The 27,507-nt window shown below is 44.4% G+C and overlaps 1 protein-coding gene across 1 annotated transcript in view; it reads left to right on the forward strand.

Moving 5' to 3' along the window:
- The window catches only part of capn9 (calpain 9), a 45,364-nt gene that overhangs the window by 10,818 nt on the left and 7,039 nt on the right, over positions 1-27,507 (forward strand). Inside the window, exons 2-17 of the mRNA XM_033021834.1 lie at positions 1,302-1,371; positions 3,471-3,589; positions 4,077-4,210; positions 8,761-8,929; positions 10,386-10,469; positions 11,535-11,620; positions 12,824-12,901; positions 15,098-15,258; positions 18,548-18,717; positions 20,478-20,686; positions 21,695-21,731; positions 22,477-22,557; positions 24,651-24,708; positions 25,222-25,286; positions 27,015-27,083; positions 27,166-27,244. Coding sequence (XP_032877725.1) covers positions 1,302-1,371; positions 3,471-3,589; positions 4,077-4,210; positions 8,761-8,929; positions 10,386-10,469; positions 11,535-11,620; positions 12,824-12,901; positions 15,098-15,258; positions 18,548-18,717; positions 20,478-20,686; positions 21,695-21,731; positions 22,477-22,557; positions 24,651-24,708; positions 25,222-25,286; positions 27,015-27,083; positions 27,166-27,244 — 1,669 coding nt within the window. The remainder of the gene's footprint in view (positions 1-1,301; positions 1,372-3,470; positions 3,590-4,076; positions 4,211-8,760; positions 8,930-10,385; positions 10,470-11,534; positions 11,621-12,823; positions 12,902-15,097; positions 15,259-18,547; positions 18,718-20,477; positions 20,687-21,694; positions 21,732-22,476; positions 22,558-24,650; positions 24,709-25,221; positions 25,287-27,014; positions 27,084-27,165; positions 27,245-27,507) is intronic.

Here is a 27,507-nt window from a genome sequence, read left to right on the forward strand (position 1 = left end):
ATAGATCAAATGTACACCCCCAATCCTTCCTCTCTACTTGGTCCAAATCCTGGAACTCTCTTCTCAATATCAACAGAAGGGCTGCAGTGGTTCAGGAAGGTGCCTCACTGCCACCTACTCAATTTAAGGTCTAAGGTCTGTCACGAGGTAGGTTTTGAGATTGGGAACACATCCTTAGCTCCTGAGAGATCTGGACAAGACTCTGATGACAGTGGGGATGAAACTATTTTTGGATTTGGTGGTGTGCGTGCTTTCAGGCTTGGGTATCTTCACCTTGATGGAAGTGGAGAAACGAGGGAATGCCTGGTGTGTGAATAGTCCTTGATTATGTTGGCTGCTTTCCAAAGGCACCGTGAAATGCAGTAGAAGTCGATGGGAAGCTGACTGGGTTTCTGTGATGGATTGGGCTACATCCAGAATTCTTTACAATTTCTTGTGGTCTAATGCGGGGTATTTGCAAGACCAAGCTGTGATGTATCTGATAGGATGCTTTTTTGCGGTGCATATGAAAAAATTGGCAAGCGTGATGGGGGAAAGACTGAATTTCCTTGGTCTTCTGAGGAAGTAGAAGCGTTAATGTGCTTTAAAGGATGAGACAAAGTGAGGTGTGGTGGGGTGTGAGTGGTACAGAAAAACCATCACAGGTCAGTTGGGCTGAATTGTTGCTTCTACGTTTTATGTAACTCAGTGTAACGTAGAATATAGAATAGAACATAAAACAGTTCAGTAGAAGTGTACAGCACAGGAACGGGCCCTTCAGTCCACAATGTTTACGCAGAAGATGCTGCCTAACTGAACTGACCTCATCTGCCTATACATGATCCATATCCCTCTGTTACCTGCTCTTCTATGTGCCTATCTAAAAGCTTCTTAAATGCCACTATTGTATCTGCCTCCATCACCACTCCTGGCAATGTGTTCCAGGCCCCCGCCACTCTCTGTGTAAAATAACTTGCCCCACACATTCCATTCAACTCTCCCCCTTATAGCTATGCCCTTATAGTATTGGACATTTCCACCCTGGGGAAATCGATTCTGACTGTCTACCCTATCTATGTCACGAAGTGTGTATTGATTGGTGAGATTTTATCTTGTTTAAGGCAGCGGTTTATTACGATTTAAAATACCCGAAAGGGTGTTGGAAACAGATTCGATAATGACTTGCAGAAGGAGAACTGAAAATAAATCTGAACAGAAACAGTTTGCAACACTGCTTAGAAAGAGCATGAAAGTGAGCCTGCCAGGAGGTCTCTCTCTTTAAAGCTTTCACGTGTTTAAAAAACGCTTTGATTTGATTGCAGGAGATTTCCAAAGACCCGAAGTTCTTTGTTGGTGGAGCATCAAGGACTGATATTTGTCAGGGAGATCTGGGTAAGTGATTTTGAGGAGTGACTTCCACTGGTGTCCCTTGTTTAAAAAAACTTGTACCTGGGCATGCTGGACATCAAGAGGTGCCACTTAACCTCGTCCACATGGCTGCACCAGAACCTTCCCATACAAACCCTTTTTTTTGGTGTTGGTGATGGCACAATTAAAACAAAAAAAAATCAGGTTTATTCATAAATTAGCAGTTTTGTTTTGTGTTGCTATTGAAGTTTGGGGTTGGGGAGGGGGTTAAGGAAAATAATTTGACCAAAGTTATATGGGTTTTGATATGGCCATTTGAGTTGGCAGAACATGGGGTCAGGAAGATGGCTGCTATTTGGTACTTCACTCTGTGGTCCTGTCTCTGGGTCGCTGCTTCTAGCAGCGTGGCGACATGTTCTGCTGAAGACTCCGTACCTCTGGACATCACAGTGTTGGTGTGGAGTGGATCATCTATGAGGATCTACACTGTCCTGTCGGAGCTAGTGGGTAGTCTATGAGGACCTGGACTGTTCTGTCAATGCTATCGACCCCAGCTATATCCAGCTCGCTCTGCCTGTGAAGATTCTTTGATCACAGGACATTGACCAACAGGGAAATATTAGTTAGCTCATCACACTGCGGTGCTAGGACTAAAACATTTCATATAACCATATAACCATATAACAATGACAGCACGGAAACAGGCCATCTCGGCCCTACAAGTCCGTGCCGAACACTTATTTTCTCAATTGATTTCCTTCCTGAACCTCTCCGTCACCACCTCCCACTGCCCAACTCCACCCGTAGCCGTGTCGTCCTCTGAGAAAGGGACTAAACGTATTCCTTGTCTTCGGGTGAATTTTAAAATGCTTCTCCCACGTGCAGACTTGCAATGACTCTGAGTGTTGGAGGTTGTTCTGTGAACAATGTAGGCACATCTCGATGCTACAAAGGAAGGATATACCTGATCAAATGCTTCTTAAATGTTGCAGTAGATCCTGCCACAAATACATCCACCGACACCTCATTCCATACACCCATCACCCATTGTGTCAAAAAAAAAAATCACCCCTCTGGTTCCTAGTTTTCCCCTTCACATTAAACCTATGTGTCTTCGTAACACACACACACACACACACACACACACACACACACACACACACACGCATTAAATCTTCCCTCCTCACATTGAACCTATGTCCTCTGATTCTCGATTCCCCTACTCTAGGTAAAAGACTCTGTGCATTCATCTGATCTATTCCTCTCATGATCTTATACAAGTCTATAAGATCACCCCTCATCCTCCTGCACTCCAAGGAATAAAGTCCCAGCCTGCTCAACCTCTCCCTATAGCTCAGGCCCTCGAGTCCTGGCAACATCCTCATAAAGCTTCTATTCACCCTTTCCAGTTTGACAAAATTTTTCCTATAACACCGTGACTAAAACTAAACATAATACTCCACATGTGGTCTCACCAAAGTGTGATATAAGTACAACATGACCTCCCAGCTACTATACTCAATAATCTGACTGATGAAGGCTAAAGTGCCAAAAGTCTTTTTGATCACCCAATCGACCTGTGGTGGCACTTTCAAGGAACTATGGTTTCTCAGTTTCCAGGAGTGTCCCTTAAAGCACAGAGTTGTGAGCGCAGCTCACCTTGTTGTGAAGGGTGGGGTTTTTCACTGTTGAGATCTTGGGATGTTCCTGATGTTGGGGGGGGGGGGGTCCAGAACCAGGGGTCACAGTTTAAGAATAAGGGATTGACCATTTAGGACTGAGGTGAGGAAAAACTTCTTCACCCAGAGAGTTGTGAATCTGTGAAATGCTCTGCCACGGGAGGCAGTGGAGGCCAATTCACTGGATGTTTTCAAGAGAGAGTTAGATTTAGCTCTGAGGGCTAACGGAATCAAGGGATATGAGGGAAAAAAAGCAGGAACGGGGTACTGATTTTAGATGATCAGCCATGATCATATGGAATGGTGGTGCTGGCTCGAAGGGCCGAATGGCCTACTCCCGCACCTATTTTTCTATGAGATTGGTTCAGCATTCACCCGTGAGGCCAGGGACATTTCCAATGGTGTCGGGCAGATTTTGTTAACGCCAGCTTTATCTTTTGCCAGGAGACTGTTGGTTGCTCGCTGCTGTGGCCTCACTAACTCTGAATGAAAAGCTGCTCCACCGAGTTATCCCTCCCAATCAGACCTTCGGCCGGGATTACGCTGGAATCTTTCACTTTCAGGTACGTGCCAGAACAACCGCTCTCAAGTCAACGCTGATAACTTGTGTCCTTCTCAAGTTGTGAGTCGGGGGGGGTGGGGGGGGGGGGTGAGGTATCCGGAGAGGGGAAGGGAGGGAATGAGGAGGGAGGAGACTAGTACAAGGGGGAAGGAGATGAGGAAAAAGCAGCAGAGGACCGAGACTGAAGGGAGGCCAAGTGGCAGAAAGAAGGGCAAATGGTGAAGGAAAGAGGATATGGTGAAAGTAGAAGTAAAATGAAAGAATATTATAGGGTGAAAGAGATCTTGTGATTATAAAGTCCGTTTCATGTTGTATTAAAACAGTTTATTGAAGGGGCGAGAGTTAGGTGAAGGCAATAGACAGAGTCAGCGGAGTGAAATTATAAACTGCAGTTTATTTCCCAATGTTCAAAGAACGACCTTGTACAGTCAGTAGTGTTTATAATGCATGCCTTGCTCAGTCAGTAAAGTTTCTCTCCTCTCCTCCAGTTCTGGCAATCTAACAAGTGGGTGGATATTGTGATTGATGATCGTCTGCCAACCTTCAGAAACCGCCTTGTGTTTCTACACTCTGCTAGTAGCGATGAATTCTGGAGCGCCTTACTGGAGAAAGCCTACGCCAAGTAAGTCTCAGCACACATTCTGTCTTGGCAGTTTCATCCATGTGAGTGAGAACCACCAACATTGCCAGCGTCTACGTCCGATCCCTCACTGCCCATTGGCAAGGGGTGGGTGAACCAGCCTCTTGCCATCTTATTGGAGAGGGAATTCCTGGATTCACACTCGGTGGTGATAAATGCAATGTACTTCCAACCAAAGTGATCAACAGTCGAGAGTGAAGTGTGTTTTATTGTCGTATGTCCCAGATAGAACAACAAAATTCTTAGGCAGTACCACAACATAATACACTGTAAACAATATAATAAATGAGAAAAACATTTTCAGTGTGTGTATATATACAGATAGAAACATAGAAAATAGGTGCAGGAGTAGGCCATTCGGCCCTTGGAGCCTGCACCGCCATTCAATATGATCATGGCTGATCATACAAATCAATATCCCATACCTGCCTTCTCTCCATACCCCCTGATCCCTTTAGCCACAAGGGCCACATCTACCTCCCTCTTAAATATAGCCAATGAACTGGCCTCAACTACCTTCTGTGGCAGAGAATTCCACAGATTCACCACTCTCTGTGTGAAAAATGATTTTCTCAGCTTGGTCCTAAAAGATTTCCCCCTTATCCTTAAACTGTGTCCCCTTGTTCTGGACTTCCCCAACATCGGGAACAATCTTCCTGCATCTAGCCTGTCCAACCCCTTAAGAATTTTGTAAGTTTCTATAAGATCCCCCCTCAATCTTCTAAATTCTAGCGTGTACAAGCCGAGTCTATCCAGATACATACATATACGCACACACATCTAGATTGGGGCATGGGGCAGGCTGTTTTATCTTGGATGGTGCCGAGCTTTTGGAATGTTGTTGGACCTGACTACATCCTGAGAGAATGTGCCATCACGTGTATTTTAGTTGGTAGAAAGGATTTGGGGGTTCGGGAGCTGAGTCATTTACTGTGGTATTTATTTGGTTTGCCCAGTTGACGCTTCCCAAATCCCAAGGCTGTTGGTAACAGGGAATTTACCTCTCCATTTGTGTAAGTGTAACCTGGCTCCTATGCAGCAACATGTTGCTTCTCACTTATCAATTAAATGCCCTGGTCTTGCTGTGCAGGGGCTGAGGCTACTTTATTAACTAGGGAGGTGCAAATAGAATTAGACAGGAAAAGTTCTAGATTAACTTTTCCCCTTCACCTTGAGTAGCACATGGGACTGGGGATAATATATCAGAAAATGGTTGACAGGGAGGAAACACAGAGTGTGAACAAAATGTGTGGGAAGGAACTGCAGATGCTGGTTTAAATCGAAGATAGACACAAAAAGCTGGAGTAACTCAGCGGGCCAGGCAGCATCTCTGGAGAGAAGGAATGGGTGACGTTTCGGCAGGTAACAGGGAAACAGGCAAGGGGAGTTCTAGAATCGGCAGATGGTGGGACGAAGACCAGGGATGGAAAAAAAAGACGATGAGACAAAAGGATTGAAGAATGACTAATTATGAAGCCAGAGGAAGGAATGCAGGTGGAGATGGAGGGGAGAAATGGATGCAAGTTTAGGTGAGGCACAAAGGAGGGGGAAATGGGGAAGATGGGGGTGGGGCGAAAGGGGAGATGGAGGAGGATGTTGTTAGAGGTTACCTACAGTTGGAGAATTCAATGTTCAAAGCTCGAAGATATCATTTAAGAGACAATAGGTGCAGGAGTAGGCCATTCGGCCCTTCGAGCCAGCACCGCCATTCAATGTGATCATGGCTGATCATCCCCAATCAGTACCCCGTTCCTGCCTTCTCCCCATATCCCCTGACTGTTATTTTTAAGAGCCCTATCTAGCTCTCTTTTGAAAGCATCCAGAGAACCTGCCTCCACCGCCCTCTGAGGCAAAGAATTCCACAGACTCACAACTCTCTGTGAGAAAAAGTGTTTCCTCATCTCCGTTCTAAATGGCTTACCCCTTATTCTTAAACTGTGGCCCCTGGTTCTGGACTCCCCCAACATCGGGAACACGTTTCCTGCCTCTAGCGTGTCCAAGCCCTTAACAGTCTTATATGTTTCAATGAGATACCCTTTCATCCTTCTAAACTCCAGAGTGTACAAGCCCAGCTGCTCCATTCTCTCAGCATATGACAGTCCCGCCATCCCGGGAATTAACCTTGTAAACCTTGCTATTGAGGGAGTGCAGCGTAGAATGTCCTTCCTTAAATTAGGGGACCAAAACTGCACACAATACTCCAGGTGTGGTCTCACGAGTGCTCTGTACAATTGCAGAAGGACTCTTTGCTCCTATACTTTACTCCTCGTGTTATAAAGGCCAACATGCCATTCGCTTTCTTCACTGCCTGCTGTACCTGCATGCTTACTTTCATAGACTGATGAACAAGGACCCCCAGACCCCGTTGTACTTCCCCTTTTCCCAACTTGATGCCATTTAGATAGTAATCTGCCTTCCTGTTTTTAATACCAAAGTTATGGAATTCTCTACCACTGAAGGATAGTTGGAGAAGTCATAGTCATGGAGTCATAGAGTGATACAGTGTGTAAACAGGCCCTCCAGCCCAACTCGCCCACACCGGCCAACAATGTTCTAGCTACACTAGTCCCACTTGCCGGCACTTGGTCCATATCCCTCCAAACCTGTCCTATCCATGTACCTGTCCAACTGTTTCCTAGACGATAGGACAGTCCCAGCCTCGAATACCTCCTCTGGCAGCTTGTTCCATACACCCACCACCCTTTGTGTGAAAAGGTTACCCCTCGGATTCCTATTAAATCTTTCCCCTTCACCTTGATCCTATGTCCTCTGGTCCTTGATTCCCCTACTCTGGGCAAGAGACTCTGTGCATCTACCTGATCATATACACCTCTATAGGACCACCCTTCATCTTCCTGCGCTCCATGGATTAGAGACCCAGCCTACTCAACCTCTCCGTATAGCTCACACACTCTAGTCCTGCCAACATCTTCGTAAGTCCTGCTCCGTATGTATTTAGGAAAAAAGTAGATAGTTTGCTGGACATTGAGTTCATTGACGTGTGCATAAGTAGAGGCAGGTGCAGGGACAATGAAAAATTATGCTTGCAGCAGCATCACAGGCGCATAGACTCAAACAACATAGAAACAAAGAAAATAGGTGCACGAGTAGGCCATTCGGCCCTTCGAGCCTGCACCGCCATTCAATATGATCATGGCTGATCATCCAACTCAGTATCCTGTACCTGCTTTCTCTCCATACCCCCTGATCCCTTTAGCCACAAGGGCCACATCTAACTCCCTCTTAAATATAGCCAATGAACTGGCCTCAACTACATTCTGTGGCAGAGAATTCCAGAGATTCACCACTCTCTGTGTAAAAAATGTTTTTCTCATCACAGTCCTAAAAGATTTCCCCTTTATCCTTAAACTGTGACCCCTTGTTCTGGACTTCCCCAACATCGGGAACAATCTTCCTGCATCTAGCCTGTCCAACCCCTTAAGAATTTTGTAAGTTTCGATAAGATCCCCCCTCAATCTTCTAAATTCTAGCGAGTACAAGCCGAGTCTATCCAGTCTATCTTCATATGAAATTCCTGACATCCCAGGAATCAGTCTGGTGAACCTTCTCTGTACTCCCACTACGGCAAGAATGTCCTTCCTCATACGAAAACAAATTATATATAAATTACACATAACATTTCACAAAGAAAGAAAACTGCAAACAAACAAGATATAAATGCGAAACCTCATTAGAAAACAACAAGTGTATTGTAATGCAAGAGGTATGAGTGTAGTGTTCTATTGTCGAGGTTGGATTAGGGTTGTGAAGGTCGGCTCGAGAGCCTCATGACTGTAGGAAAGAAGCTTTTCCTGACAATGCCAGGGTTCTGTACCTCCTGCTCGATGATAGAAGCGAGAAGCGGTCACGGCCCAGACTGTGAGGATCCGTGATGATAGATGCCGCTGCCTTGAGGTAGTACCTCGTGCAGATGCTATTGACGAAGGGAAGGCCTGTGTTCATGAAGGATCTGCAGCCTCTTGCATTCCTGTGCATTGGAATTGCTGAATCAGGCCATGATGCAGCCACTCGGGATACTTTCTTTAGAGCATCTGTGGACGTGTGTTAAGTTATTTGGTGACATGTCGAATCTCTTTCAACTTCCAAGGAAGTAGGGGTTATCGAGGGGACGGGAAAATGCTGTTGAGAATGAGGATTGACCATGATAATATTAAATGGCCCAAAGAGTCGAATAACCTCCTCCTGCTCCCACTGCTTCCTGAATTGCTTGCTGGATCTTAGCACTACCAGCACTACAGTAATGTTATATCATCTTTTCAATACAAGTGAACATCAGCCCCCCACATAGCAATTGTTTAGCTCCAGAAGAGGGTGAAATGCAACTACCAGTCTTCCATCCATCTGGGAGACTAAGGAGATGGTACCTGTTCTGGCAGGAGGGATGGTATATTGAGGTCTCAGCATATTGAGAGAGACAAGGGACGTGGGGAGTGGGTGAGGAAACTGAACATGAAAGGACTTGGGAGGAATGACATTGAACTGCTTTTATTATATAACTTGAATCTCGACAGGATGTACGGAAGCTTTGAGTCGCTGAAAGGAGGGAGCACCTTGGAGGCCATGGAAGACTTCACTGGTGGAATGGGAGAGATATTTGATTTGAAGAATGCACCCCCAAATCAGTTTTCCGTCATTAAAAAGGCGCTGAACAAGGGGTGCATGTTGGGATGCTCCATTGACGTGAGTATTCAAAGTTGTGCACGGGGGGAGCTCTGTTCATGACCACAGTCTGAGGCAGGGCCAGGGAATGCTGCTGATTAGCACATTCCAGGATGCCAGCGAATATGCAGAGGGAGGCACGGAAATTCAGTTCAGTTCAGTGCTCTGTGGGAATGACAGCAGTCTGAGGACTTGCCATCACTGGATACTGAGGGGTGGCTTCCTGTGTAGCAGCTTCTCAAACACTTTGCATTGCACTGTTTAAGGAGGAAACATGAGGGGCATTGAGATATTGCAAGAGAGTGTATTAATGATACAATGGATATTGTAGAGAAAGACATGCCCCAATTAAATTTAGAGAGTATATAATGAATAAAATATATTTTCCAAATAACAAGAAAGAATACTATCTGATGTAGTTTCCACCACAGACGTTTCCTGTGTTTACTGACAAGTGGCCATCTTCAATGAAATCTACCAGTTCAGTTGCAAAGGGGCCTCATCCACTTCAGCTGTGGTGCATTGTGATAGCCCTCGGATGCAAGAACTCACTGGGATTTGGCTTTGAAATATGGAGTGTATTTGATCATCCATTGGTACACTTGAATATCTTAGCTCCAATAAGTTTAAAATTGGCTGGAGAGGGACTAAAGTAATACAAATCAGCAGACTTGCAGCGAGTGGGCCAGATAATAGGATCAATAGGTCCATGATACGAGCTGGGGGGAAAGGCAGGTTAAGGGACGATTAAACAATTGGCCTAAAAGGTGGCAGGTGGATCGTAAAATTGGGAAATGTGAGGTTGTCCTCTTTGGTAGCTGGCAAAACAGAATACAATTTAAACAGTTAAGGGCCTGTCCCACGAGCATGCGACCTGAATGCGGCAAGCGCGACCTAACGTGGTCGCTTGAGCCATACGGCCTCGCTGGGCCGGTCCCACTTCGATCGCCGGAGCCGTATGGAGTTGTGCGGAGCTGGTCCCAGCAATGCGCGGGGTTCCGAAAAACTGACCGTGTTCAAACATTCCGCGCGGCAACGGCCTACCGGCCCACAGCCGCCTCGACGACGTGTCACTCACTCGACCTCCGCGCGGCTCCCGCTTCTGGTTTGGTCTCGCTTGCCGCATGCCGTACGGCACAAGCGACCACGTTAGGTCGCGCTTGCCGCATGCAGGCGCATGCTGGTTGTACCGGCCCTTTAGGTCGCGCTTGCCGTATGCAGGCGCATGCTGGTGGTACCGGCCCTTTAGGTCGCGCTTGCCGCATGCAGGTCGCATGTAGCTTCCATAAGATCCCCCCCCCCCTCAATCTTCTAAATTCTAGCGAGTACAAGCCGAGTCTATCCAGTCTTTCTTCATATGAAAGTCCTGACATCCCAGGAATCAGTCTGGTGAACCTTCTCTGTACTCCCTCAGTACTGCCCCACAGCCAAAGTTAAGGGTTAAAATTATTAACACGCGGTCTTGTTAACTTGGTAGATCACCAATCCAGCTGAAACAGAAGCTCGGACTTCGACAGGACTCGTCAAAGGACATGCATATTCCATTACTGGTTTGGACCAGGTGAGGCCTTGTTGTTTGTCGCGCTGGTAGATTCTACTCGCATGTTGTGTTCTTGCAGCCCCTGCATTGGTGTACTGAACGTTGTGTGTGTGTCCACCCCTTGCAGCTCTGTGGTCTTGTTGCTACAGTCTGGGGTTTATAGGACTGCACCCCTGAATATCACAGTACAGATGCCAGCTTTGGTAGCTGTTGAGTGCTGCTGAGCCAATGGCCACTAACCTGTGCATGGCACCTCTGCCCATCCCACCTTAGACCTGGCACTGATGCTCAACCCAAAATGTAGCATCGTGCCTCTTTCTAGCTAACGGATTCTTCACTTGGTCCTGGCATTAGTTGCAGAAATGTCTATGCACTGGGTCATAGATTGAGCAAGGTTCCCTGGATTCTGTGCTTCTGTCCCAGTGATAAAGCCCCAGGATTCCACGGTCCTTCCGGGTCTGATTCCAGAATAAATTTGGGGATTCTTCCAGCCTGATCCGGAGATTTCCCTGGACGGTATGGTGCATTTCCCAGCAATTGCTCTGAGAATTCCTTTGGTCTCTTCAGGTTTAGAGTCGGGGACAGAAGCCTGGCATCTTTCTGACATGTTGCTTAAAAGCATATATGAAGCTAGGAGCTCCCTTGCTAATTTCCAGCACCAGGGCAGGGAGTTTCCTGAACAATATAGCGCAAACACAAACATGGATCTGGGGAGCGCCCCTATCAATGCGCTTTATGCCCAGGAATTGATTTAGGTGGATCCCAGGATGTTAGTATTCAGGTCCAAAGATGGAAATCGGGTTCAAAGATGGAACTCTTGTGTTTATAGCAAAAAACTAAATTTCTATGAAGAAATACTAATCCAGCACCCATTATCTCAGGGAAGGGGGCCATACAGGATCGCTGTGAGAACGTAATCGCCCCAATGCTCGCTCTGCATTGACTCTCCTCGCACCTCCAAGAGAGCCCAAGAGTCCAATGTTTCTGTACCTGTTGCTAAACTGGGCTTTCTTTTAGTTCTTTACTTGTAGTGTCAGATTCAGCTTTTAGCCTTCACTTACATTTCACTTCACTTTTCTCTTAAAGGTGAACTACAGAGGTCGACCGTTGCAAATGATCCGTATAAGGAACCCTTGGGGTCAAGTGGAATGGAATGGTCCCTGGAGCGATGAGTAGGTGTCGGGGGGGAACACGACAGTCACAATCTCATCATTGTAGCAAAGGCTGATACATCAAAACGCATGCCAGCTTTTTTAATCAGAAAAGGTCAAAATTAGAGAGGGATACTGAAGAGATTGTAGATGCTGGAACATTGAGCAAAAAAAAAAGAACTCTGCAAGTCAGATAGCATCTGTGGGATGTTTTTTACTCAAAGTTAGAGAGAATGTGGAAGGCAGAATACAGAAACAAGCCGATCCACCCCCCCGCCCCCCCCCCCCCCCCCCACGTCTCTCTCTCTGTAGGAGTCTTCTCCCGCTCTTCATCTCACTTGGCCTTCAATTATCCAGCCTTGAATGTATCTTTATATTCACCACAGTGACTCCCACATTCTCACCACTCTTGGTGTAAAAACGTTTGCTCTGGTTTTCTTACTGGATTTTTATCCAGTGATGGTTATTTATTCTTGTGGTTTTTATGCCCATAAGTAGAAATGTTTTCTTCACATATACCCTAACCATAACAACCACATTCATCACCTTCAGTTTATCTATCAGGTTATTCCTCCATCTTCCCATTGCCAATGGGCGATAAAACGCTGACTGTTCAATCATTCCCGATAGTTGTGATCAGTTCTATGGAGGAGACGGACATAACTAATGTCAAGGCAAATTAATATAAAGTGCTGCAGAACCTCAGTGGGTCAGGCAGTATCTCTGGAGACCTATCCACGTTCTCCAGAGTTGCTGCCTGAGCTGCTGTTCCTCCAGCACATTGTGTCTTTTTCTGTAAACCAGCATCTGCAGTTCAGTGTGCCGGCAAATTAACATGTTTTGTTTGGTGCATGAATTCTGTCTAATGTCAAATTTACTTCCCTTCTGCTCAGCAGTGACATGCCCATGTGCTGTCTGCTCGATTGTTTTGTGTGTGGGCGCCTTGCCTCGAAAACTGCACTTGAAACCCAGCTGCAGCCCTTGCTGCTGTCATGGATGGGGGGCTACTCCTGCACCTATTTTCTATGTTTCTATGACTCTGAGCTCCTCCAGCAGTTTGTTTATTTCACTCCAGATTACAGCATGTCTCCTAATGCCTGAATCACACTGAAGCTAATTACCCAAATTGGGCAAATCTCTAACTTCACCTTCCAACACCACAGCCCTCGGGATAGGAAGGATGCCAAGTGCAACTAGTTATAGCTTTCTGTCTTTTTCTTCCAGCTCTCCTGAATGGAAGGCAGTGGATGCAACGGATTTTCGAAGGCTAAACATGACCTCCAAAGATGATGGCGAATTTTGGTAAAGTATACTAAAACATTTAATAAATAAGCATACGGGCTAAAATTCCTACAGCATTTTGAAGAAACTAGGAAAAGTGATTGATATGTTCCTAGATCCACAGAGAGATACAGCCCTGATATTGTCCTTCAGGTCCACTGGGTGCTAACCATCAAGCTTCTACACTAATCCTACACTATCCTTTTTATTATTCACACATTCCCATCAAATCCTTCCAGATCCTAAAACTCACCAAAATACCAGGGGCAATTTACAGTGGCTAACTAACATATCATAGAGGGAGTACAGAGAAGGTTCACCAGACAAGAGGGAGTACAGAGAAGGTTCACCAGACTGATTCCTGGGATGTCAGGACTTTCATATGAAGAAAGACTGGATAGACTCGGCTTGTACTCGCTAGAATTTAGAAGATTGAGGGGGGATCTTATAGAAACGTACAAAATTCTTAAGGGATTGGACAGGCTAGATGCAGGAAGATTGTTCCCGATGTTGGGGAAGTCCAGAACAAGGGGTCACAGTTTAAGGATGAGGGGGAAGTCTTTTAGGAAATGAGAAAATCATTTTTTACACAGAGAGTGGTGAATCTGTGGAATTCTCTGCCACAGAAGGTAGTTGAGGCCAGTTCATTGGCTATATTTAAGAGGGAGTTAGCTGTGGCCCTTGTGGCTAAAGGGATCAGGGGGTATGGAGAGAAGGCAGGTACAGGATACTGAGTTGGATGATCAGCCATGATCATATTGAATGGCGGTGCAGGCTCGAAGGGCCGAATGGCCTACTCCTGCACCTATTTTCTATGTTTGTATGTTTCTAAAAGAGAGCAATTCAACACAGGGTTTATGAATTCTCAAAATACTTGAGGGCATAAATATTATCCCCCAAGTTTCAAATTCAACAGCAAGGGGACACTATTGAGAGACTTTCATTAGTATTGCACGTTGCACGTTTGATGGAGCAAACAATCTTTTACATCAAACCATGTGTAAAGGTGTTTGATTAATGTTAGGGAGGATCTTGCTGGGCAGTGCAGAGACAGAGTTTTAGGAATTAACATTTCAGAGCAGAAGTCATGGCACCGAAAGGCACAGCCGTCATTGGTGGAGTGATGGAATCAGGGCTGCACAAGAGGCCTTCGTGGCTGAGGGTTGGGAATGGGGATGTTGAGACAGAGGTTGCAATGTTAGAGAGTCAGGAATCAGATAAAGACCATGGTGTTTAAAACCATAGAGCACATGGTTAGGGAGACGAGCAGGAGGTTTGATGGGAATCTGAGGGTGGTTGAAGTCTGAACACACTGCCTGAGAACATGAGGTCACGTACTCTCACTGCACTGAAGCCCCTGGATTAGTGTTTACAGTGCCGACATGGTGGGCTACAGACTGAGTTCTGGTGAAAGGGATTGGCTCGTGTTGGATAGATATCTGATGGTCGGTATAGATATGATGGGCTGAACGCTGAATAACCTGTTTCTGTGCTGTGCGACTATGATTCTTAGTGTTGGAAGAAGATGACTCCATCAAAAAGAGATGTGATTTCCCAGGAGTTGGCTCCATATTCTCCTCTTATCAATATTGTGAGAATCCCAAAGAATACTTTTGGAAAGAGCATGTCCAGAGAGGCAGAAGAGAAACTGTAAAGAACTGACATAAATACAATGGAGCAAAGACCACCTCCTCTACTGTAGTTTCTATGATTCTTGTTTTTTCCGATGGTCCTTTTAACGTGTGAATTAAATAATGTCTCGTGTCACACTTATCATTTGATTGAAGTAATTTTGCTAAATTCCTTATGCAAGAAGTTGACCACTGATGGAAATCTTACCATGTTCTTACGGTTTCAATGTCATAAATGATAGGAGTAGAATTAGGCCATTTGGCCCATTGAGTCTACTCCGCCATGCAATCATGGCCGTTCGACCTCTCCCTCCTTACCCCATTCTCATGCCTTTGCCCCATAACCTCTGACACCCGTACTAATCAAGAAAATATGATTGATTTTTTCACTGAACGCACAGTTTCAAAGACCGCTGGCATGGATGAAGGCCATTGGCCCATTATGACCATGTTGGTTCTTCAAGAAAGATTTCCAATTTAAATTTGTCCCCAGCAAGTATCTGTCAACCTCAAAAGCTGCAATTGAATTAGTCTCAACATCTTCCCAGGTAATGCAACCATTTACACATTTCTTTGTCCTTCGCAGGATGTCATTTGATGACTTTAAGAGACATTACAGCAAAGTGGAAATTTGTAATCTTACACCGGACTCCCTGGATGATGATTCCCGTCACAAGTGGGAGGTGAACTGTTTTGAAGGGATGTGGACCACAGGCTGCACAGCAGGTGGATGCAGGAACTTCCTAGGTAACGGACGCTTACAATGAATGGAAGATGAAGAAATGCCGTTGAATTGTATATGCCTGGAAGATGGATGTTATATTGGATCTTTTTTATGTGCAATTAGCAGATAGAAGCAAGTTTTCATGTGATTATATTTTCAATCATATCCACCACCCATTAGAAAACTGGGTTCTGTTACGATGGGTGATAACATGCCTGATGCTTTACCTACATCAGATCCCCATATAATGGGCATGCAGCTCCCTTTAACCCAATCACTGATGAAAATGAGATTTTAACGGTATGACCCTCAAGGTGCAGTTGTAGAGTTCGGCATAAGTGTTCGTCACGGACTAGAAGGGCCGAGATGGCCTGTTTCCGTGCTGTACTTGTTATATGGTTATATAGTTGCTGACTTACAGTGCCAGAGATCTGGGTTCGATGCTGACTACGGGTCCTTTCTGCACGGAGTTTGGACATACTTCCCGTGACTGCATGGGTTTTCTCTGGGTGCAGAATCCAAAGACGTACTGGTTGTAGGTTAATTGGCTTTGGTAAAAATTGTAAATTATCCCTAGTGTTTAAGATAGTGATAGTGCATGGGGATCGTTGGTCGGTGTGGACTCAGTGGGCTGCTGTATCTCTAAAACTAAAACTAAAAACTAGAACTAAAAAATCCAAAGAGAATGGAGGACTAGCCTTACCCAATTTCCTCTCTTATTACTGGGCAACGAATATTAAAACCATAATCTTCTGGTTGGATGACTCACACCAACGGGCCAATTGGCTAAAAATGGAAAGAGAAGATTGCTTGTCTTTCTCCATAGGCTCGATTGTCCTGTCTCCAACACCCCTGAATAAGTCAATGTATGAGCATAACCCTATAATACATGGTATAAATCATATCTGGAAACGGTTGAAGTTCAGTCTCAAATTGAGAGACATGTCTCTCCTTTTGCCTATTGCAAACAACCCCTCTTTTAAACCCTCTATTGTGGATGGTGTTTTCACCCAATGGAAGAACAAAAGAATCAACACTGTGAGAGACCTATATTGGAAGGGGACTTTTTCCAACCTTCCAAGAGTTGCGGGAGAAATACTATTTGAATACTAATAATTTTTTCAGATATCTTGAGGTTTGGGGATTTTGTGAAAACATCCATGCAAGACGACAACACTGCAAGTTCAGATAAATTCGATGAATGTTTGAGTAGACATGCAGATACAGAGAAGTTGATATCCTACATTTACAATGTTCTTCAAAACATCATCTGAGGTTTACAAGCGTGCAGGGGAAGATGACATGGGTCAACAAATCTCAAATGACATATGGGACGAAAGCTTACAATATATCCATACTTGGTCCATAAATGCCAGACTGTTGAAAGTGCTGCACAGGTTATGCTACTCAAAAACCAATCTGAACAAAATGTTCCCCAGTGTTTCCCTTCTCTGCGACAAGTGTCAGTTCCAAGAACCCACAGTTTTGTATTTTGTACAAAAATAGAAGGTTTTTGGACTGAAGTATTCAGTGTCCTCTTCAATATACTGAAAATCTCATTAGTCAGACTCAAAACTGATAATACTGGGAATATCAGAGGCATGTAGTAAATTGACTGTTTTTCAGCGACGCTCTGTCGCCTATGGACTAATATCAGCAAAAAAACTCATATTTAAATTCTAGAAAAATGCTGAAGTCCCTCCAGTGAAGATGTGGATTACAGAAATGGCGGACTGCATCTAGAGAGAACTAAGTTTATCTTGAATGATAAAATGAAGCAATTTTTAAAAATATGGTCACCTTTTATTGATTTTCTTGAACAAACAATATTTGAACACAAATTAGAAATTACTCATAGGGCTGGGTGAGCGGACATACGGATGGGTCGACTGGTATATCTCCCCTCTTTTATCTTTTTTCTCTCTCTTCTCCTTCTTTCTCTCTTTTTAATTTAATGCCCTTTTTGGAAAGTGTTAATTGAAGCTGTTCACAGCTGTAAAATTGTTAAATTTTTTGAACAAATATTTGAGTATAGAAGTTGGGATGTAATGTTAAAATTGTACAAGGCATTGGTGAGACCAATTCTGGAGTATGGTGTGCAATTTTGGTCGCCCAATTATAGGAAGGATGTCAACAAAATAGAGAGAGTACAGAGGAGATTTACTAGAATGTTGCCTGGGTTTCAGCAACTAAGTTACCGAGAAAGGTTGAACAAGTTGGGTCTTTATTCTTTGGAGCGCAGAAGGTTAAGGGGGGGACTTGATAGAGGTCTTTAAAATGATAAGAGGGATAGACAGAGTTGACGTGGACAAGCTTTTCCCATTGAGAGTAGGGAAGATTCAAACAAGAGGACATGACATCAGAATTAAGGGACAGAAGTTTAGGGGTAACATGAGGGGGAACTTCTTTACTCAGAGAGTGGTAGCTGTGTGGAATGAGCTTCCAGTGGAAGTGGTGGAGGCAGGTTCGATTTTATCATTTAAAAATAAATTGGATAGGTATATGGATGGGAAAGGAATGGTCAGTTATGGTCTGAGTGCAGGTAGATGGGACTAGGGGAAAATAATTGTTCGGCACGGACCTGTAGGGCCGAGATGGCCTGTTTCCGTGCTGTAATTATTATATGGTTATAAGACGGGGAATAATCTGTCCTCACTATTCCCTCACTCTCTCAACCATTCCATCTGTTGGCTTCGGATGTTATTGCTCAGCATATTTTAAACAGCATTGCTGAGTACCCTATTGCTATCTGTAGCTTTCTACGGAATGCAGAGCGCCAAGTTGTTTAAAGGCCTTTTTTTTTTAGAGAAATTGGCTCATTACCCTCCCATATTACAAAGCTGACCACAATCAATAGCTACCTCATCCTGATATCTCATTTGAGATCATTCTGAAGAAGGGTCTTGATCCAAACTTCATCTGTTCTGTCCCTCCACTAATGCTCCCTGACACGTTAGGTTCGTCCAGCACTTTCTTGTTTGCTCATTGACTATGAAACACCTAGGAACATGCTAAGGCAGTGAAAGGTCCCTTTGTGCTTTGACATCCTTCACTTTTATAAACCAGAAGTGAATGATCTGTCTTTTGCGTGGGTTAAAGGAGACATTCGTTTTTAAGATGCGGGAATCTTGACCAAAACATAAAGTGATGAAGGAACTCAACAGGTCAGGCAGCATCTGTTGAGGGAATGGACAGATGCCGTTTTGGGTCAAGTCTTCTGAAAGAAGACTTTGTGTTTTGCATTAGTTCTTAAAGGCAGGGGAGTGTTTTATTTTATAACAGAGACTGAGTTTGTGGCTGTTTTGCACACAGACACTTTCTGGACCAACCCCCAGTACAAGATAAAGCTGCTGGAAGAGGATGAGGAGCAGGAGGATGGCAAAAATGAATGCACCTTGGTGGTGGCTCTCATGCAAAAGAATCGGCGCAAATTGCGGAAGGAAGGAGCGGTGCTGCAGACCATTGGATTCACTATTTATCAGGTGCCCCGCACAGTTTTGCTTTGGTTATCAACTACTAAGTAATGAATCTGGAAACTCAATAGCTGATCAACAAGTTAAAGCAGGGAACGAGGGTGTTAAAGAGGGTGGAATTGATCGGAGTGAGGGCTGAATGGTTGTGATCCTACTTCAGATGCAAGAGTTTTTTCCACTGCGTTGAATCTCATGTATAAGGGGTGTAAAGGAAGGTGGACTGGAAAGGGTGAGTTGATGTACTAATAAGATCTGATCAGTGGGAGGAAAGGTGTGGTGATGGTGCAGTAGTTAAATGGCCACACCAGTAATGCACAGACCCAAGTTCAAATCCTTCCAGATGTGAAATTTACGCACTATTGATTACCTATTTAAAAATATATATTTGTTACTAATAATGACAACAAACCACCAGATTGTAAGAACCTGCCTGATTCATCAATGTTTTTTACTGTGCGAAATCTGTCATGTTTAGCCAGTCAATTTAGCACACATTGTAGTTTGGTTTAGTGTCATATACAACAAGTGCGATGAAATGCCTGTTCACATGTCATTAGACAATAGGTGCAGGAGTAGGCCATTTGGCCCTTCGAGCCAGCACCGCCATTCAATGTGATCATGGCTGATCATCCCCAATCAATACCCCGTTCCTGCCTTCTCCCCATATCCCCATGAAACTCAAAATAAACAGTATACATGCAATAATGATCAATAAGAAATTAAAACAGCAGAATGATGCAAGATTGTATTGCAAAAATCAAGTCGTACGGAGGAATATTAAAGTACAATAACGGAATAACCGATGAAGTAGAGTTTGAACAAAACAGGTCGGGACCCGACACGAAACGTCTTCTGTCCATTTTCTCCACAAATGTTGCCTGATCCACTGCGTTCCTGCAGCACTTTGTGTTTTATTGTACAAGACATTAGCGAGGTCACATTTAGAGCATTTGCACAAGACATTGGTGAGGCCACATTTAGAGTATTGGGTTCCGTTTTGGTCACCCAGTTATAGGAAAGATGTTATTAATCTGGAAAGGGTGCAGAGAAGATTTGCAAGGATATTGCCAGGGCCCAAGAGCCTAGGCTGTGGGGAGAGGTTGAGCAGGCTAGGACTTTATTCCTTGGAGCGCAGGAGGATGAGGGGTGATCTTATATACTTGTATAAGATCATGAGAGGAATAGATCAGATGAATGCACACAGTCTTTTACCCAGAGTAGAGGAATAAAGAACCAGAGGACATAGGTTTAAGATGAGGGGGGAAAGATTTAATATGAACCTGAGGGGTAACCATTTTACACAAAGGGTGGTAGATATATAGAACGAGCTGCCGGAGGAGATAGTTGCGGTGAGTACTATCACAAAGTTTGAAACATTTGGATAAGTACATAGATAGGATAGATTTAGAGTTATGTGGGCCAAATGCAGGCAGGTAGGACTAGTGCAGATGAATTTAAGAAATTAATTTAAGAAAATGGTTTCGTTCAGAGTTGGATGGATTTCAGTAAGAGAGTTGTATTCATAAAAAATGAGCTTCAAAGTGATATGTGAACTTTGTTCGCTTAAATATTATCTTACTATGATTTTTTTAAAAGTGATTGTGCCCTTATGCAAATGAGGAATATTGTGTGGAAAAAAAGACAACAAGTGCAGGTCAGGCAGCATCCCCGGAGAACATGGACTGGTCATGTTTTGGATCAGGACCCCCTCCTCAGACTGAATTCTGGGACTGGGTACCATGACACTAACATTGGAAATTTGCTTTCAGGCTGAAAGTGGAGCTGACCATCTGCCGAAAGAGTTCTTCCGGTTTCATGCTTCGTGTGCAAAGAGTAAGACATACGTTAATTTAAGAGAAATCTGTGAAAGATTTAAACTTCCACCAGGAGAATACATCGTTGTTCCCACTACATTTAAACCCAACGATGAGGCTGAATTTCTTATTCGAATCTTCTCGGAGAAGAAAGCTCAATCAATGTAAGTTGCTGTTTATAAGTAAGTTTGTGTTGAGTTTAACAATCTTAGAAACATAGAAAATAGGTGCAGGAGTAGGCCATTCGGCCCTTCGAGCCTGCACCGCCATTCAATATGATCATGGCTGATCATCCAAATCAATATCCCAAACCTGCCTTCTCTCCATACCCCCTGACCCCTTTAGCCACAAGGGCCACATCTAACTCCCTCTTAAATGCAGCCAATGAACTGGCCTCAACTACTTTCTGTGGCAGAGAATTCCACAGATTCACCACTCTCTGTGTAAAAAATGATTTTCTCATCTCGGTCCTAAAAGACTCCCCTCTTATCCTTAAACTGTGACCCCTTGTTCTGGACTTCCCCAACTTCGGGAATAATCTTCCTGCATCTAGCCTGTCCAACCCCTTAAGAATTTTGTAAGTTTCTATAAGATTCCCCCTCAATCTTCTAAATTCTAGTGTGTACAAGCCAAGTCTATCCAGTCTTTCTTCATATGAAAGTCCTGCCATCCCAGGAATCAGTCTGGTGAACCTTCTCTGTACTCCCTCTATGGCAAGAATGTCCTTCCTCAGATTAGGAGACCAAAACTGTATGCAATACTCCAGGTGTGGTCTCACCAAGACCCTGTACAACTGCAGTAGAACCTCCCTGCTCTTACACTCAAATCCTTTTGCTATGATAGTCTTATAGTGATGCATGGAGCATTCAAATCATTGTGCTGAGGCTAGATCTTTCAAAGAGCCCTTTCAATCCATTGTACATATCTTCCCACATAGTCTCATAGATTATTCATTTTCAAGTATTTACTCTGTTCCTTGTTGAATGTGACAGTTTAATCTGCTTTCATGACCTTTCAAGCAGTGAGGAAATAAAAGCTTCTTTCCTTTGACAGGTTCCTAGTCTTGTATCCTTTTGTCCTTCATCCTCTCCAACTGCAATTTATTTTACTCATGCATATTTCAAATACTGTGAAGTGATTTGCTCAGACTAATATTTGCTTTTCATTTGCAGTGAATTGGGAGATAGAATTGGTGCTGATCTACCAGAGGTGAGTGCTGATTGCCCTGTAACTTCTATCAGAGTCGATCCAGTGATGTTAGCACATGGCTTCAACATGGGGTTTGGGTTGGGCACGTCTGTGCTTCTGGTGCAGGGTTGTTGCTTTGTTTGAGGAATGTAGGTACTGTATAGTCTATGAGTTGGCCTCATTTGCCCAACTTCCAAATTTGGATCTGAATGGATGGTTGTCGAACAACCATGATCATTTTTGAGTGGCAGGGTAGGCTAGAGGGGCCGAGTGGCCGGCACCTGTTTCCTTGCATTGATTGAGGTTTATCGGTTTGCCCAGGGCACTGGGGTGAACTCGGCTACTCTTGCATGTAAACAACTGTTAGCAGAGTTGGTCTTATTTGCCCAAGTCCCTGATTTGGTTCTGGATGCATGGTTGACAAACAATCCCATAGCTTTGCTAAGTTCTCAGCCACGTGTCAGTGTGGGATTGCAAAGCGTTTGGAGCAACGACGTGGCACACCTTCAGTTCTTCACTGACTGTCAGCCAGTGTATGCTTCTATGCTCCAGTGTACGGAATGAGTATTAAGTGCAGAGTAGAGGGGGGGGGGGGATGGATGCTACCCTCTAGATCACAGCATGGGGACAGCATCTCCCTCTCTCTCGGGATATTCCCACCATTCCTCTCTCTGACTGAGCAGACGTCAGTCCTGAAGGAATCTCGACTGGGGAGAAATTTATGTTTCATAAAAGTGGAGAATGAAAGAGAACGTTTTTGTTTCAGCCGCCCAAGCCGACGCAAAAACTGCAGGAGAATGAAGAAGAAAAGCATTTCCGCGCTGTGTTTGAGCACATCTCGGGGAAGGTGAGCAGCTACTATTTCAGATGTTAATTAACAGTGGGGAGTTAATGCACAGGCGCGAGGCTCCATGGCATGGGCCATGTAGTATCAGGTGTGGGGGGGCCACAGAAGATCAGGAGTAAGGGCCCCACAGTATCAGGAGTAAAGGCCAGGAATATTAAGAATGAAGACCCAGAATATCAGGAGCGGTGCTGCCCAGAGTGATGATGCACAATATTAGGGATGAGGCCCCAGAGCATCAGGAGTGGGGACCCAGAGTATCAAGAGTGCGGCCACGGAGTAACAGGCTCGAGACCTCAGGATTTCAGGAGTGGGGACACAGAATATCAGGAACAAGAACCCAGAGTATCAGGTATGAACCCAGAATAACAGGAGCGAGGCCCCAGAATATCAGGAGAGAATCCAGGGAGGTTGGAATATCATGTTCAGTGTTGGTCACCATGTTACAGGAAAGACATTGTCAAGCTGAAAGGTGTGCAGAGCGGATTTACAGTTGCGGTTTAGTCTATTGTCACGTATCTGAGGAAAGACATTCTTGCCATAGAGGGGGTACAGAGAAGGTTCACCAGACTGATTCCTGGGATGTCAGGATTTTCATATGAAGAAAGGCTGGATAGACTCGGCTTGTACTCGCTAGAATTTAGAAGATTGAGGGGGGAATCTTATAGAAACTTACAAAATTCTTAAGGGGTTGGACAGGCTAGATGCAGGGAGATTGTTCCCGATGTTGGGGAAGTCCAGACAAGGGGTTACAGTTTAAGGATAAGGGGGAAATCTTTTAGGACCGAGATGAGAAAGACATTTTTCACACAGAGAGTGGTGAATCTCTGGAATTCTCTGCCACAGAAGGTAGTTGAGGCCAGTTCATTGGCTATATTTAAGAGGGAGTTAGATGTGGCCCTTGTGGCTAAAGGTATCGGGGGTACGGAGAGAAGGCAGGTACAGGATACTGAGTTGGATGATCAGCCATGATCATATTGAATGGTGGTGCAGGCTCGTAGGGCCGAATGGCCTACTCCTGCACCTATTTTCTATGTTTCTATGGTTCTACGTTTACCGAGGTACAGTGAAAAGCTTTTGTTGCGTTCATGAGGATGTTGCCAGGACTTGGGGGCCTGAGCTATAGGGAGAGGTTGGGCAGGTTAGGACTTCATTCCTTGGAGCGTAGGACAATGAGTGATCTTATAGAGGTGTATAAGATCATAAGGGGAGTAGAATGGGTAAATGCACAGTCATCAAGAACCATAGGTTTAAGGTGAAGGAGAAAAAGTTAATAGGAACCTGAGGAGCAACATGTTTACTCAAAGTGTGGTAGGTACCTATATGGAATGAGCTGCCAAAGGAAGTAGTTGAGGCAGGTATTATCACAACAATTAAAATACATTTGGACAGGTGCATGCATAAGATAGGTTTAGAAAGATATGAGCCAAACGCAGGCAGGTGGGACTAGCGTGGATGGGGCATTCTAGTCAGCGTGGGCTGAAGGGCCTGTTTCCATGCTGTATGACTCTTTGACTCTACGATACTATGAGGTTCAGGAGTGATCTCAGAGAGGTTCAGGAGAATGGGCAAGGAGGTTTAGGAGTGAGGTTCGGGGAGTTTCAGGAGATGATCTGGTGAATCAGGAGTGATTATGAGGAAAGTTTGAGAGTGACGATGGGGATGGTTGAGGAGCTGACTGTGGCTTTGCAAATCCTTCCCAATTCCAGAAGTTGGGCCATGGTCCCTGGGCTGCAGTAATGGTGGGAATTGGATGATCTCCCTCTGAGCTCCAACCCTCTCTCTAGAATATTGTGTTCCTCTTGTGCATCTTATAGGATTTTTGCGAAATTGGCAAAGTTACTGTAGTCATTGACTTGCCCTCAGATTGTTTTAAAATGTCTCTGACTGTAAAGTGGTGGTGGGCTGTGTGATTAATGTGTTTGAGGAGGGGTGGGAGATGGTTTGTGGAGAATAAATCCGAGGCTCTTTCTGTGCTCTAATGATGTCTAATTGAATGGAGTGATGATGATCTATCATCATGGCTACAGGAAGTCATTGTGCCTTGACACTCAACAACAACCTTATCCTTCACATTTTCAACTGCTCTCTTTCAGGATCTAGAAATCGATGCTTATGAACTGCAAGGTGTTTTAGACAACGTGTTTGGAAAACGTAAGTTCATACCGTGATCTCAGAGGGGCATCTCGTGTTGCACAAAAGGTTTACACAGTATAAGATGAAGTAATGTGGTTTATTTTCGGACAACGCTGGTCAGGGTCTCATCTCTCGCAGTGAGGAGCACCATTCCCCTGTCTCCAGGCTGCTGTATTGACACCAAGGTCTTAAACATGTCTTGCAAGTTGTGGGAAGTCTAACAGGCTCACGAATCAAGCCTCGGAATGGACTCAGAGTGCCAGTGGGAGGGTGGTGAATGTGGATATTGAGCTGGGGAAGGGAAATGCACTAAACCGCATGTACGGGGTTGGGTGGGAAATACTGCATTATGTGAAGGGGTGCCAATAAATGCATCCCTTTAATTCCATTAGTCAACGATGGGCTCAAGTGACGATTCAGATATTCAAATGACCGCAAGGAAGGACGATGGTGCCTAGGAACATTGAGCATGAACTGTGTGTGGAGCAGAGTGGAACTTTGATCCATCACTAACTATTGTTTGTTTTGCAGAAAAAGAAGTGGGAATCGAGAGTTTTGACATTGAGACATGTCGCAGTATTGTGTCCCTCTACAATGTATCCTGTGGACAATTTTCTCTTGCAAACATGATTAGCATTTACTAATCATGTTAAAAAAAAAAAAAGTTTGGTTTACTGTTATTTGTTGTAAAAGTAGGAATGTTAAGGGGCTGTCCCACTGCGACGACCTAATTGGCAAGTTTAGAAGAGTTTGCCCTTGACTCGTACTCGCAGCATGATCGACACGAGGTCCTAGGAGGTCTTTGTAACTCTCCTTCATGCTCGAGAGTAGTCCCTGTGTACTCGAGGCCTCAGCAAAGTCGCGGAGTATTTTTCAACATGCTGAAAAATGCCCGCAAGTAGAAAAAGGTCCCCATGGAAAAAATCGATCTTTTTTTTTTAACTCCTAGGTTTAGTCGCAGTAAATCGTAGTAGGACGGCATGTTATTCGTAGGTAATCGAGGGTAGTCGAAGGTAATCGAAGGTAGTCAAAGGTAGTCGTAGATAGTCTTCAACAAAGTCGAAGGGAGGTCGAAGGAGGTCACCTTCACTCTCCGCTATTCGGTGTCCAAATTTCCCGAAGCTGGTCTTCAACATAGTCGAAGGAGATCTTCTACATAGTCGAATGAGGTCTTCAACATAACACCTTTTCAAACTTCTAAACTTGCCACTTAGGTTGCTGTAGTGGGACAGCCCTTTTAGGGATCTGAGGATTCTGGGGAACTGGCATGAAAGAGATCAACATTGATACGACGGGCTTGAGGGACTGAGTGGTCTAAATCTCCCTCGTTTTCTCATGTTCTTAGATTTTCATTTGTTTATAAAAAATAAATAATTTGGAGTTTTTTTTGCCTCTAATATATATACAACGGTTAAAAACTGATTTATGGCGCCTCTTGTAATGTTGCAAGACTGGGCGAGGGAGGGTTTAGTGGGGAAGTCCCTTGAATGGGACTTTGAACCATGTTCTTATAATCTGGGCAAGAGTTCAGGCCACTACAACATATGCAGTGGTGGTGACAGAACCAAGCACTGGGTCATCCAGGTGCAATGCACCAAGAAGGGTAGACAGTCACAACCTTTTTTCCCGGGTGGAAATAGTGCTTTATTGTCACATGTGCAAAACACAGCGAAAAAAATGTCACTGTGTTTTGCACATAGAACGTGCTGCCAGGGGTGGTGGTGGAGGCAGATACGATATGGTCTTTCAGAAGATTTTGGATAGGAACGTGAATTTGGGGGGAATGGAGAGGGTGCGTATCACCTGTAAGCGAGGAAATTAGTTTAACTTGGCATCATGGTCAGCACAGACATTGTGGGCCAAAGGGCCTGTATCCTGTGCTGGACTGTTCTATTCTAAAACATGCGGCTGTCAAACAAATATCAGGGCACTTGTAAACAAACTATGTCTCAAGCACACAAAGTACACCCGTAAGCTTCAACTTCATAAAACATGTCATTTTACTTCTATTTGGTAATATTCAGCCATTGTAAAATGTACTTAATTCATCAAATACCCCCTTGGTTCAGGCAGGGAAATAGTTCAATTGACAACTGTTTGCAGTGTGACTTCTTCTTCCGTGTGGCGTGCACAGCCTAAAGTTGTTGGACAACTTGTTCTATTTGATCTTCCGTTTGTGCACGTCAAGTTGATTGCATTAGTCGAAACAGGGCGGCCCACATGAAGGTTGCAATCTTCCACCCCATGCATTGTGGCGACTGTGAGAGATGCATAAGAAAAATTACTATATTGCGAGATATTCCTTGACTGTTTCTCAAACACAGAAAGAGACTGGTAAAGGACTTGGGTTTGACGAATTTAAGATCCTCTGGCAGCGATTAAGCGTATGGAAGGTAAATAAAGAAGACAAAGAAATTTTCTGCTTTCGCCGTGATCTTTTTCTATCTAACTTTGTGTTTTTTATTGTCACTGCAGAATGCTTTCCTGAGATGTGATCATGACAAATCAGGGACCATATCAGCTCACGAGCTTCGATCAGCTGTCAAGGATGTTGGTAAGGAACTAGACCTGGCTCAAGTCTTGCCTGACATTAAAGAAATTTCCACAGCTTCCTGATCTCAGGATATCCACAGGTTCCATCTAGTTGCTGAAGTTCCTTGTGGTACTGTTGTAATATCAGCATTCACCAGAAGGTGGCATGGCAGGTCATTCTGGATGGTGCACCAGCAGATCAACCTGGCTGTGGAGCTCTAGCCAAAGGTTACTGTAGATTGCACGTACATAGGCTAACTCGCAAAAGGAAATATTTTACAAACT

This window comes from Amblyraja radiata, chromosome 5 (genome assembly GCF_010909765.2).
Source record: "Amblyraja radiata isolate CabotCenter1 chromosome 5, sAmbRad1.1.pri, whole genome shotgun sequence".
Classification (NCBI taxonomy): domain Eukaryota; kingdom Metazoa; phylum Chordata; class Chondrichthyes; order Rajiformes; family Rajidae; genus Amblyraja; species Amblyraja radiata.